At 36.4% G+C, this 13,353-nt stretch overlaps 2 protein-coding genes across 3 annotated transcripts; both read left to right on the top strand.

Moving 5' to 3' along the window:
• The first annotated feature begins 3,032 nt into the window (after positions 1-3,032).
• Positions 3,033-4,552, top strand: si:ch73-343l4.8 (C-type lectin domain family 4 member E). Its single transcript, XM_052547051.1, has 5 exons — positions 3,033-3,244; positions 3,440-3,553; positions 3,644-3,747; positions 3,833-3,936; positions 4,250-4,552. Exons 1-5 carry the CDS (start codon positions 3,172-3,174, stop codon positions 4,383-4,385), a joined length of 531 nt encoding a protein of 176 aa, XP_052403011.1. The 5' UTR covers positions 3,033-3,171; the 3' UTR covers positions 4,386-4,552.
• Positions 4,553-7,000: 2,448 nt separating this feature from the next.
• On the top strand, positions 7,001-12,543 carry LOC127948751 (histone chaperone asf1b-B). Of its 2 annotated transcripts, none has more exons than XM_052545425.1 (4): positions 7,001-7,167; positions 9,625-9,740; positions 10,074-10,250; positions 11,520-12,543. In XM_052545425.1, the coding sequence occupies exons 1-4, from the start codon at positions 7,131-7,133 to the stop codon at positions 11,709-11,711; spliced, it is 522 nt and encodes a 173-aa protein (XP_052401385.1). In that variant the 5' UTR covers positions 7,001-7,130; the 3' UTR covers positions 11,712-12,543. The 2 variants fall into 2 exon arrangements, with proteins under 2 accessions (XP_052401385.1, XP_052401384.1); XM_052545424.1 differs by lacking the exon at positions 7,001-7,167 and adding an exon at positions 8,011-8,534.
• The last annotated feature ends 810 nt before the right edge of the window (positions 12,544-13,353 follow it).

Genomic DNA, 13,353 nt, shown 5'->3' with positions numbered 1-13,353 from the left:
GTGCTTCAAGCTCCACTGTGGAAACCCTGCGCTATTCTGGCCTCGGTGCTACTGGCCCGGGGCTATGAGCCCCTCCCGGCCCGCTTTAAGCCCTGGCTCGCACTGGCCCCACAGTGGAAATGCGGCTAGTATCAAGGGCTCCCTTATCAGTTCTGCTTTCAGTACTGGAGAGTAAAAGATACATTTTTTTTGTTTGATGTTTTTATTAGTACATATACGTTATCTTGCACATTTTATCTCCCCAACAGATTCTAATTTGAAAGAAGTTCATAATGCATGTTCGCTCCTCCCAATTCAGAAGACTGAATCAGCCTGTGTATCTGAATGTTTCTCATACTCACTCATCTCTGCCGCGTCTGAATTTGGGATTCTCCTTAGCTGTCAGTTATAAACGTCAAAATTAAAAGAAATAAACATTTGAAATATATCAGTCTGTGTGTAATGAATAAATATAATATACAAGTTTCACTTTTTGAATGGAATTAGTGAAATAAATCAACTTTTTGATGATATTCTAATTATATGACCAGCACCTGTATATCATTGCTCCTTTGTTGATTTTGATTGCTTCCATTGTCCTCATTTGTAAGTTGCTTTGGATAAAAGTGTCTGCTAAATGTAAATGTAATTTTAATGTGTATTTAACTATATTTATAAATATTTATCTGTATTTTTTATTTTGTAATAATGTAAATGTATTTGTTTTATATCTATACATGCAGTTGTATTCATGTATGTATATTTATTTGTCTAATTTTTATATTTTAATAAAGCAGTTTAGACTACATGAGTGTTTTCTTTATTCTGGATGAATTACATATTCTTTTGTGTCTAGAAAGGGTAAATATGGGCCATATCTAACCCAGAAGTCAGCCACAACTGGGACGGATCTGGGCCACATCTCAGAAATGGCATGGTTGACATCTGGGCCAGGTGTCGCCCATGCCATTTGTGAGATGCGGCATGGATCTGGTACAGTTGTGGCTGACTTCTGTCAGACAAAACAGGGCCAGATCTGGCCCAGATGTCACCCACACCATTTCTGAGATGTGGCCCAGATCTGGTTCAGTTGTGGCTGACATATGTCAGCCAGACTCAGGTTGAGTCATCGCCGTCATTCCGCGCGGTATGTGGGCCAGAAGAATTAGGAAGATGTGGGCCAGATCTGGGCCACATGTAATTTGCTATCTGGGAAGCCCTCGAAATACCCGCGCTCATAACGTTACTAGTACAGAATCAGAATCAATCACCGAAAGAATCCCTTCGGTTCAGACATGCTGTGAGTCAGTTGGCTTCACGCTGAATCGCGCGTGCGCAGTATCATCAGTTCATCGGTTCTCAATTCGGACGCGTCCGACAGAAACGATTCTCGGTTGAGTGTACTGGTGATCCGAAAACCGAAGCAACCGGTTCTTGACTCGAGAACGAGAATCAGCTCATCGGTTCTCAAATCGGACGCGTCCGACAGAAACGATTCTCGGTTGAGTGTACTGGTGATCCGAAAACCGAAGCAACCGGTTCTTGACTCGAGAACGAGAACTGCTCCAGCAGTGGGCGTGTTTGTTCTTTATCTGGCTCGGCTCGGTGTTCATCTTTAGTTCGGTCTTCACAGCATTTCATTCAGTGTACTGTTTGAGTAAATGGATTACCCCGGGATATTGGTTTATTCTGACTCAGAGGGAGTGTCAGTCACGTTAAAAAAAGTTAACAGCTTAAGTAATTTGTGGATTTATGCTTATTGGAGACGTGAACCGTTTCAAACGATTCAGTTCGATTTGGTGAACTGGTTCAACCGATTCACTAAGAAGAACCGGTTAAATTGAACGATTCGTTCACGAATCGGCCATCACTACTATGAACTAATCAATTCTCTTTCCGGCTCATGCTGCATTGGGTTTAACGTATTGGGCTGTCACGTGATTGAGGAACGAGTCAAAAACCCGATAGACTCGAACTATGAACTAATCAATTCTCTTTCCGGCTCATGCTGCATTGGGTTTAACGTATTGGGCTGTCACGTGACTGAGGAACGAGTCAAAAACCCGATAGACTCGAACTATGAACTAATCAATTCTCTTTCCGGCTCAAGACTGCATTGACTGACAGGTCAATTACTACTACTAGAACAGAACCCATAGAATAATGCGCATGCGCGACTGAACGAATCACTCCCCGAGACGACTCGTTCTTCCCGAGTCACATTAAAGATTCGTTCAAATTGAACGAATCGTTCAAGAACGACACATCACTAGTGTCTAACCTTTCTCTGGTTCTTTAACAATGTAATTTAAAAAGAACAGACGAAATATGACATAAGTTTGCAAGATCTTATACATTGCATCTGCTATAGTCAGTAATATTTAATTCATAGCATAGACCTCCAGATAAAACATACTGACCAGATTACTACATGAGGAAATATATTATCCTAATATATATATAATATATTATCCTAATATTAGTAAGTAACCAACATCACCTGATGACATTTGTCTCTCCCTGTTTTCGCTGTAACAAATATAGCTAAAGCAGTTAAATTAACCGTAACTGAAAGAGTCATACTGCCTAAGTACTGATCACCCTAATGGTGACATCAAGCTAAACTATTATTTTCAATAAACCATCAACACCTCTGTTAATCTCAATAAGAACCTTTTTACATTTAGGACAGAAATAAATCTTGTTTATAATAAGTGAAGTTGGTAATACTGTGTTTGGAGTTATTTACGCGAGAGTTTGACACCAAACGGATTGGGTTTTCAATTTCAACGAACATCTGACATCTGAGCAATGTCAGTCCACATCTAGTGTGATGGGAAGCTTTATTAGAATGTTAGAGAATAATGTTGTAGCAATGTTATCAATAGATATTTTTAGAATGTTTTTAGAGAATGTTATCCTAACTTTTAGTAGAACATTCTGGGAACTAAAATAAAACTAGCCGCTGAAAACATTCCTAGAACATTATACATTTCTTGGTGGGTTATTCAAACAAGAAAATAGACACCCAATAGAAACCATAGTTACAACACATGCCACTGCATCTTATTGTTTTGTAACCAGTTTAGGGAGTGAAGTTACTTCCTGTGTAGGTTAAGGGGATTTAAAACATTAGGCAACATAGCTGCTAGGGATCACAACTCATCTGTGAAGAGCGTCAGCGAGTGTCTAATGGAAATGGATAATGTTTATGAAATTGTTAAGGACACATCTGAACTTCAAAAACAGAATCACAAAAAATGCAGTAAGTATTTTTTTCTATTTACTTCATCAGCACGTGTTTTTGCATATTTCACTTTATACGTATTCCAGTTATTTGTCATTATAAATAAACATACACTTTACTGACATGTTGATTTGAGGGGTTGTCTAATAAGCAAATTGTTATAGTTGATATGTGTGTGTGTGTGTGTGTGTGTGTTTTGGTCGTGTTCGACAGGAGGAAGTAGATGTTTGGTGTCGATCACAGTGGGTCTCGGGCTCATTTGTGTTCTTCTGCTGATATCTGTCATACTGCAACACATCAGAATCTTGTCTTTCGGTGATAAACAAGGTTGGATCAAATCTGTTTTTGTTTAATTTTTCCTTCGTATTTCTGTATAGCTTTGAGAAGTCTTTATGTATGAAAATCTGCGTGTTTCAGGTTTGTTCTTCATGTCCACTGAGTTGAAGAACTGGTCTGACAGCAGACAGTACTGCAGGGATCGTGGGGCTGATCTGGTCATTATCAACACTGAAGAGAAACAGGTTTGAAGAGAAGAGTTTGTGTTAAGGTGAGGTTTTTGTTAATGAATGAGAGCAATCACACTTACTCCTGTTTTCATTAACACAGAGGTTCATATCTTCATTCGCCACGGAGAGTGTTTGGATTGGTTTGTCAGACACAGAGGACGAGGGCATCATGAAATGGGTGGATAATTCACCGCTGAAACAAGGGTAAGTCCTAAAAGCACAGAAATATATTTTTGAGAGAGAAAAAAAATTCTGAAGACTGCTCTTCCACAGACAGAATCACAACATAAACCACAATTAAAGGAACTTCCCGTTTAAAAAACACTAAAAGAAAACGTCACCCTTTTATTGTTCTGCACTTCTGCTTCTGCTCAGTCTTCTGTACTACTTTACTTTACTCTCTGAACTTTGCGGGACTGTTAGTATCGTTGACTCATGAAATGCTTGTGATGTTCCTCAGTTGTTAGTTGCTGAAAGAGTAAAACCTGAAATGACACATCTGACACATTTTATTCAGGTTTTGGGATGAGAGTGAGCCAAATGACTTTGGTGGAAATGAGGACTGTGTTGTTCTGAATCCTGGAAGACCTATCATGAACAACTGGAATGATCTGTCATGCTCATACACAATACATTTTATTTGTGAGAAATAGGGTTCATCTGTTCTTCTCATGATTTTGCTTGTATTATCTTAAGGAATCATACTTATTGTGATATGAGGATGTATACTATGGCACAACAAACCTCGGATGTGTTGCTCCATTATAGCAGCATGTCAATGTCCTTCCTTAGCTGTTATCATGAATCTCACTTGTTGTTTTGAAGGGTTGAGGTTGCATCATATAATGCTGATATTAAGTGTCTGTGGAACTGCTTTTGATTTGCATTGCTTCCTTTTTTAATAAAATAATTGTTGATTGAACTGTATTAGCACAGCATTTTTGTTTTCATTTCATATTCTTGTGCATCTGCTTCACTGTGTTTGATGCCTGACTATGGAGAGATTTCCTCCAGAACTGTGCCAAGGTATAAGACGGATATTAGTAAAATAACATCAGACTATTTAGGTGTATATGCTGTAGACTCATTGGCCATTTTGGTAGCAGTAGAGTGTATTGTAGAAAGCGGTGCCAACAGTTTTTTAATTAAAGCCTGCTCTATGATCTTTTATTTATTTATACAACAGCAGTTAGGCAGGGGAGGAATATTCATGTGGGTCATTTTGAATTTCAACCCCATAATAGACAAAACCAAAAAAAAAATTAATTTCTGGCTTCAAAGAGATCTCTCCTTAAAGGGACGAGTTCTTCTTACTAAAGCTGAAGGTATAGCCCGACTAACATATGCATCCTTATCTTTGTATCTTGATAACCTTACTAGTAAAAATATTGATAAAATACTATTTGATTTCTTATGGAAAAATCGCACACACTATGTAAAAAAGACTGTAATTATGAACTCATATGAGAATGGTGGCCTTAATTTTCTAGATTTCACCACAATGAACCATACCTTTAAGATTAATTGGATTAAGCATCACTTAAAAAACCCCACTTCTGTTTGGAATTTTATCCCTCATTATGCTTTTTCAAATATTGGTGGTCTTAGTTTTCTTTTGTTGTGTAATTATAATGTAGATAAAATTCCAGCTAAGTTATCTGCTTTCCACAAACAAGTGCTTTTATCTTGGTCGTTAATATACAAGCACAATTTTTCTCCGCATCGCTGTTTCATCTGGAATGACAGAAACATTCTTTATAAACACAAATCTCTTTTTTTAAAGAACTGGTTTGAAAACGATATTAAATTGATTAGTCAGTTATATAATAAAGAAGGAACACTCTTTTCTTATGACGAATTCCTTTCTTATTATAAAATACCAGTCACTCAAAAAGAATTTGCAATCGTTTTTGGTTCAATCCCTTCTGGTACACAAATGCTATTTAGAGGTATAGATAAAGACCATTCTCCTGGTTCAGTATCTTTTGATGTTACTAAATCTTATGTTGGTAAAATTTGTTTTTCATCATACCCCAAGAGTAATAATAGAGCTATTCGTACTCTTTTCCAAAAAGAAATTGTTACTGTGCCTTATATCTTGTCTCGCTGGGCCTCCTCATTAAATGGAAATTTTATTTGCTGGAGGAAAGTGTGGTTATTACCACAAAAATATCATCTTAGAAATAAAATTAAAGAAGTTTCTTATAAACTTATTCATAGATTTTATCCAGCAAGTCATTACTTACAAAATTTTAAAAAAGGTATAAATATAAATTGTACTTTTTGTAATGAATATGAGGAAACTGCCATGCACTTATTTTGGAACTGTGCATATTCAGTTACACTATGGGGTAAGGTCCAAGAGTTTATTAGGGAGAATATTCAGTGTTTAAAACATTTTTCACTGTTATGGGAAAATATACTTTTTGGTTTAACTGACTATCCTGATGATAAAGAACAGTGCTTTTATTTAATTAATTTATTTATTCTGTTGACCAAATTTCACATTCATAAATGTAAATTTAGCAATAAAAAACCCAATTTTATGGTTTTGTTAACTGAAATATGTATTTATATTGACAGTATCAGAAACTCTGTGAACAAAAAAGCTGTAAGAACTTTGAAAATTTGTAAATTTTACAATTTGTTTATTTGATGTTATATATGCGTGTATAATACTTTCCTCCCCCTGGCAATTGTTTTGTCTGTTGTAATTTGTATTTCCATCTTTTTCTGTTTCTTTTTTTACTTTTTTCTTTCTTGATAACATGTTGTATGTTATGGTTTTCCCAAACTAATAAAAAAAAAAAAAAAAAAAAAAAAAAAAAAACTTCTTGACTTATTCAGGTTATCTGGGCAATGAAAGGGCAGACAAGCTAGCAAAAAGGCAGCCAAAAGAAAAATAATTTGAAAAGAGCATAGTGTGGAATAAAATAATGGACAAATGGCAGCAACAGTGGCATGAAGAAACAAATTTGCTGTTAAAAAAAAATTGTAAAAGTATTTTGCAGAGAAACAAAGAGGCAAGAAATATTTAATCGTTTTTTTTGTTTTTTGTTTTTTAAGAAACTTGCCTGAACAATAGAATATTGTGTAAAGTAAATTTAGTACAGTAGGTGGCAGTAATGCAAGAGATTGGATGCCAGCTGCAGTAAAACCCAAAGGAGAAGATTTCCTCCAGTCCAGCAGGAAACAGCAGAGAGCAGGTTTATACTGAAGGGATCAGAGAAGAAGACAAGATGAGAAAATGTGGAAAATGTGGGAATGTAGTTAGGCTCTCTTGAATTTTCTTATAGATACAGGATTAGAGCACAGTATATAGGTGTGTTAAATGTGTGTTTATTTATTTATAATTATAAATATGCAAAGTGCATGAATCCCTGAGGTATGCACAGGTGATGGCAATATTAAATTGCTTTGCAATGGGTGGAAAAGGTAAGGCGGGAAAAAGGTTCTGAAATGTTCTGACTCTTTATCAGTTGTAGCTAGTTTAAGGTAATTTCATTCAAAGACTTGGCAAGGTATCCTGTATGAAGTGCTGCAATTAAACACAAGAGTAGTTAATAAGAGATGTCAGGTCAGATTTATGTGGTTATCCCAGCATGTGTTGGGATTAGGAGTAATGAGATGACACATAGCCTGGCTGAAAGGGCCCTAACAAAAGAGAACGTAGAGATGTACTGTAAGTTAAGCATAATGTTAAATTTTAAATGCATAATGGGTGAAAAAATATATAGAGATGTAGGATAGAGAGACGAAAGGGAGGCACTTATATACTAAATTCAAAGAAATGTTAAAGAGGATAGAAGGGGAAATAGGAGAGAAGATGCTGTGGTGGCAAGGTTAAGGTTGGGACATTGTTCACTGAATAAAATGCTAAATATGACAGGGAAGCACCAGACGGGATTGTGTGAGGGATGTCAAGAAGAGGAGTCAGCAGAGCACATAATCATGACTTGTTATCGATATGAAGCACAGACACAGGCAATGAAGAATAAACCGAGGGACATTGGGGCACAGGAGATCGCATCAAAAGCATAACTAAGCACAGTAAACAGGACACAGAGTAGAATATTGATGACATTTTTAAGAGAAGCAGGAGTCTTAAACAGGATTTGATGGGTAATTACAGTATGATGTGTTTTGTGTGTGTGTTTATGTGAGTGGCATGTAAGTGTTAGTAAGGAAAATATGAAGTTTTATTTTAACCTTTTATGTGATCCACACTCCGAAGCAGAAGGGGGCGATAATGTACCAATGAGTTAGACTCCAAAAGCCGCTAAAACTTAGAAGAAGAAGAAGAAGAAGAACAGAGCACTTGCTGCTGTCAATCGGAGTCTTTGATCCATTTAAGGACGTTTTTCCTTCAGGATCCCGTGGAAAAGACCGAATTTTATTCTTTTATTTGGTGCTTTAAACCCGCGTTTACATAAAACCTCCACTAAATTACACGTTATTCAGGATATTCCAGCAATAAATATAATGGATGTATGGCGAGCATCTGATTAGTTTATAAAGTAAAAATTAACCCTGTCGAGAGAAAACCCTACCGCTTCATCTGGTTCTTCAGAAGATCTGACTTTACACTTGGATTTAGTTACTTCAGATTTACAGTGACCTGGGCAGTTTTTTCAAGGAGCTCTCTTCCACAAACACAAGGCCGATTTCTGTTGCTCAAACCCTGTGAGGCACCATGGCTAAAGTGCAGGTGCTAAACGTGGCTGTTCTGGATAATCCCAGTCCCTTTGGGAACCCGTTTCAATTCGAAATCACGTTTGAATGTATGGAGGATTTGCCTGAAGGTGAGAGATTTCACAAATTAACACTTTAATCACGTATTCTGCAGTTGCTTGGTTAATACTGAAGACTAAATGCGTCTTACTGTGTGATTATCTTACACATCGTCAGGAATCACGGGAATATTTATGGTTATTAAAGTCTTCTCGTCAGCTGTTATTGTTTACGCGCTTAATATTTTGGCGCCGGCGGGGAGCTCGATGACAGCGCGAGGCCGCCTCTTCCTTCAGTGTTGCCAAGTATGCGGTTTTCCCGCACAAAAGTATACTTTAACACCGCGGATTATTTTTCCTGTCTTCGGGTTTACGCGACCCCGATAACGTGATTTAGCCCTTACAAATGCAAGTTTTAGTAAAGGAATCCCGCCAAAAAAAAGAAAACGTGTATTTTAATTTATCCCGCAAGAACGCGATCCATCGAAAAGGTATAGGGCTTGTTTTGGACTAGTTAGGCGGGTTTTGTTTTGATAACCTGGCAACTCTGCCTCCTTCCCTGATTAGTCCGATAGCGGAAGCAGGGCGTGAACAATGTGTCTGCTTTCTCCGATTGGTTAGATTTCTTGTGACATCATGTTATGTGAGGAGCTTTGGCGATTTTGCTCCTAAAATACATTATTTTAATTAACGAACACAAATAAACTAAGACTCATAAATGTATGGGTATTTTTTATTTAATTTTGTTTGCATTTTTCTAGAATAATGTTCCTCTGATTAATTGGAAATCTTACTCGTTTTATTTCATACATGTCGGCTGTAATACAATATTTTTTTTTTGCTAATAAATATATTATGAAGAATTTATTTATTCATATATTTATTGCATAGTTACCATGGCGTAAGAATCAAGAAAACTTTACTTAGGCATGTTTCCACAGTTTTCTCGAAATTTTATAAAAGGACATTTTTATTTAATCGGTATTTAATTATATGAAACTTGAAATACTAATATACGGGTAAATACAAAGGATGTTCAGTTTTTCAAGCATGTAAAATAGCATCCTCTTAATTTTGCATGAAATGCTTTCTGTATGGTGTACATCTGTCACTTTACTGTGAGAAAAAGAAATGCTTATCCCTGGGTTTCTGTCTCTCTCAGATCTGGAGTGGAAGATCATCTACGTGGGCTCAGCTGAGAGTGAGGAGTACGACCAGGTCCTGGACTCGGTTCTGGTCGGCCCAGTTCCTGCAGGCAGACACATGTTTGTCTTTCAGGTGGGTTATGATTCTGGTTCGCTGCAAATCTCATTTCTAACCCGAATAAATAATACCATCTTAGTGAATATATTGCAGTGCACTGCCACCTAGAGATGAATGGAGAAAATACAAATGTAAATTTCAAGTCAAGTTCACAAATTGCTTTAAGATGTGTCCTCATCTCATCTCCATTCCTGAAAAAGTGTCACACTGGACACAATGTTCGAAGTCATGAAATTCAAAGGGTTATCCGTAGATGCAAGAACATTTACAACCTGCAAGCTACAAAGATGACTTGGAAACAGCATTCTAGTCACATTTCTCTGTTGTCTCTTTTGACTTGATTGACAGGCGGACGCTCCAAACACAGGGCTGATCCCTGAGAGCGATGCGGTGGGCGTGACCGTCGTGCTGATCACATGCACATATCGCGGACAGGAATTCATTCGCATCGGTTACTATGTAAACAATGAGTACACAGACCCTGAGCTACGGGAAAACCCACCTGTCAAACCCAACTACACACAGGTGAGACGTCATACACATGCTGTGCTTCATTCACTAACGGTACGCCACTAGTGCTGGGCGATATAGCTAAAAAATTATCATGATATAATGTTTAATATGAGTCTTTATTGGTAATTATTGAACACTTTTTTTTAACAAAGAGCAGAAGAAAAAAAAAGCTTAAATTTAATTTAACTATTTTATTAAAACAAACAACAGTTTATTTTAGTGTTAATGTATGCAGAAATATGTAGACAGAGGACAATGTGCAAAATAATGCAATTATGCACTTATTGCATTGAATAAACAATTTAATAATGTCTAAACTAACAGTTGCATAATTATGAACAAAGCTGCATCATGTATTTATGCTTGGCTTAATACAAAAAGCCTAAGCGCAGATGACACAGATTGATAAACACATGTTAAAATGAGATCTGTACCTGCTCCTATATTGTCCGCTGAAAATATGACTGGTGAATTGGAATAGAGATAAGGGGAAACTGTGTTTAGGCCAGAAAGGCCATTGACGCTCAGTAGACATTGTGCATGTTGTATATTGAGAGTGTATTTGTGTAACACAGATCTGCTGCATTTGAAATGTGTCAATGTCGCTCAGAACAAAGAGGCAGGTGGCTGCCGTTTATAGTCCAGTATCGTTTGTCATTCATTACCTCTGCGAAATGAATCCAGGTCGCTGGCGTTGTGTGCTTTGCTACAGAATCCCATATTTCCACGCATTTATTCTGTTTCGAATCTCAAGATTCTTAAACCACTTGAATATTTAACCACCTGAATATTCAGATGTTTAATATTTAAAACTCTGATTCAACACATAAAGCAGTTTGATTTGAGCATAGAGGTGTCATGACTATTGAAATAAATGTTAATAACTATTATAATATAATTAACCAATTACAATAAGATTCAATGTTAACATTAGATTAATACATTAGTTTATATGATCAATTAAAAATACTTCTAAAGCATTTATTTTTCATCCAAATTGATTCAACGTTTGTAAATCAATTATTAATTTATTGTGAATGCATTATTTATGTTGTATTTTTAATAACTAAAATTGACAGAATTAATAAATAGTGTAACAAATGTCTTGCTTATTGTCAGTTAATGCATTCACAAACATGTTTTAATGGGACCTAGTGGTCAAGGTTAAATGATATTATATTTTGAAGAGTAATGTTAACATTGAGTCGTTACAATGTAACATTGACAGATTCAAATCCAAACGGTTCTAATTTAGAACTTTCATGTGTTCCCGCCTCGCAGCTGCAAAGGAACATCTTGGCGTCTAACCCCCGCGTGACCCGTTTCCACATTAACTGGGAAGCGACTATGGACAAGATGGAGGATTCGGAGAATGTAGATCCCGCCCCCAACGCCATGCTCCCGCCCATCTCCATGCCCGGCAAAGCCCCGCCCCTTGGACTCATGCCTGACAACTCTATGGACTGCTTATAGAGCCTGAACACAACAACGACCTCATGCATAAAGTAATAAATGTGTTATTTTGTATTTATACTCCTGATGTTCTTACAGTTGAGATCGGACACACACACATGCACACACACACACACACACACACACTGGTCTCAGCCCTCTAGCACTGCTCTGATCACACACCTGAAGCGCTCGGGCAGTCGTGGGACTATGTCTTGTGCTCCCTGTCCTGAACAACAGTAGCACCAGCAGACATGGACTGTTTTCTTCTGGTTGTGGTGAGGTGAATCCCATAAAAACATGTTCTGTTCACATTTTCTTACAAATTATATTTTCCATAAAGACAAGGAAGCACTGCAGGACGATTAGTACGTTTACGTTTTGACATTGTTCACAAATGTTTTCCCCCAAACTGTCATAAATCAAAAAACCTAAAAACTAAAAAAACTGCTCATTCTCATTACTGTAATGCAAAATTGTTTATAATAATGATATAAAAATAAAGTTTGGTTAAGTATCCTTTCATCACTGCTGTGTTGATTAAATAACTGATGAGGATTATCACTGAGAATAATAGGATTTACCAAAAAAAAGACAGAGAAATTCATCCCTTATGGTCAGAAATTAGAGCAACTTTTTGGGGAATATTTTCCTCTGAAATGATTAATATTTTGAAACGCATTACAATTCCAGCTCTGTTTCTGTTTTCTTGGGACGTCAGATTGTTTATAAAATGATTTCGTTTGGTTCTAAACTGAATCCAAGTTGGTTCTTCTGTTGCCTTTTGTAATATTTGTTTATGAAAACTCTTGGGTTTAATAAAACTGGACTTTTGTCTTTGGTGTTCTCTCCATCTTCTGGCTCTTTTATACGGTGTGTGTGTGTGTTTTATGATGTTGCTAAGCAGCAGCTGTTAGAGATCTGGGCTGCTCCACCTTTGATCCACACATCACATCAGACAACTACTCTTCCTTTCATCCCTCCATCCCTCCCTCTGCTCTCATACTCTCTGTCCTCTGATCTGGGCCTGTGGAAATATGCACAGACCAACCAAACCAAACACACTGGCATCTCGTGCTTCTAGAAGAAGAGACAGGTGATGAAGGTTAAGAAAAACGTTTAAATAAAACAATACAAAATTAGAAAAAAAGGTTGAGTATGTAGTTGTTGTTTTTTTAAGATTATTATAGTTTACAGGACGGGGAGTGTTTTAAAACTCCACTGATGTACTTTTATAGTTTTATATGTCTTTATATAATTTTTCATTTTGATTTAAATTTTGCTTCGATTTTAGTATATACTGTAAGTGTGTGTGGCTTTTTAGGTCTCTATTCATTTTTATTTCAATTTCAGTTATTTTAGTACATCATGTCAAATTGTCTTAAAGTGTTAATTTCATTGAAATACTTTCATGGTTTTTATAATTTGTTGGATCTTTAAATGTTCAAGTTTGTTTCAGTACATAGACCTGTATAGTAAGGTACTTATTTGAATATTTGTGTAGTGTTTAATTTTTCAGATTAAACTAAATTAAAATAAGAAATAATTTTAACTTTGAAATTAAAGTGAAAATAAATTTTTACTTTCAACTTTTTAAATACTTGAGTACAATTTAAAGTTGTACTTTTTAAAAAAAAAAATTTTTTACTTTTATTCATGTATG

The sequence above is a fragment of the Carassius gibelio genome, chromosome B1 (assembly GCF_023724105.1).
Source record: "Carassius gibelio isolate Cgi1373 ecotype wild population from Czech Republic chromosome B1, carGib1.2-hapl.c, whole genome shotgun sequence".
NCBI lineage: Eukaryota > Metazoa > Chordata > Actinopteri > Cypriniformes > Cyprinidae > Carassius > Carassius gibelio.
Note: the sequence above shows the minus strand (reverse complement) of the source record. Positions and strands in the feature narration are given on the sequence as shown.

Coding starts and splice junctions, on each gene's coding strand:
- LOC127948751 (XM_052545424.1), top strand. CDS start 8,426: ATGGCTAAAGTGCAGGTGCTAAACGTGGCTGTTCTGGATAATCCCAGT. Junction 8,535..9,624: donor TATGGAGGATTTGCCTGAAG/GTGAGAGATTTC, acceptor TGTCTCTCTCAG/ATCTGGAGTGGAAGATCATC. Junction 9,741..10,073: donor GACACATGTTTGTCTTTCAG/GTGGGTTATGAT, acceptor CTTGATTGACAG/GCGGACGCTCCAAACACAGG.
- si:ch73-343l4.8 (XM_052547051.1), top strand. CDS start 3,172: ATGGAAATGGATAATGTTTATGAAATTGTTAAGGACACATCTGAACTT. Junction 3,245..3,439: donor ACAGAATCACAAAAAATGCA/GTAAGTATTTTT, acceptor CGTGTTCGACAG/GAGGAAGTAGATGTTTGGTG. Junction 3,554..3,643: donor GTCTTTCGGTGATAAACAAG/GTTGGATCAAAT, acceptor TGCGTGTTTCAG/GTTTGTTCTTCATGTCCACT.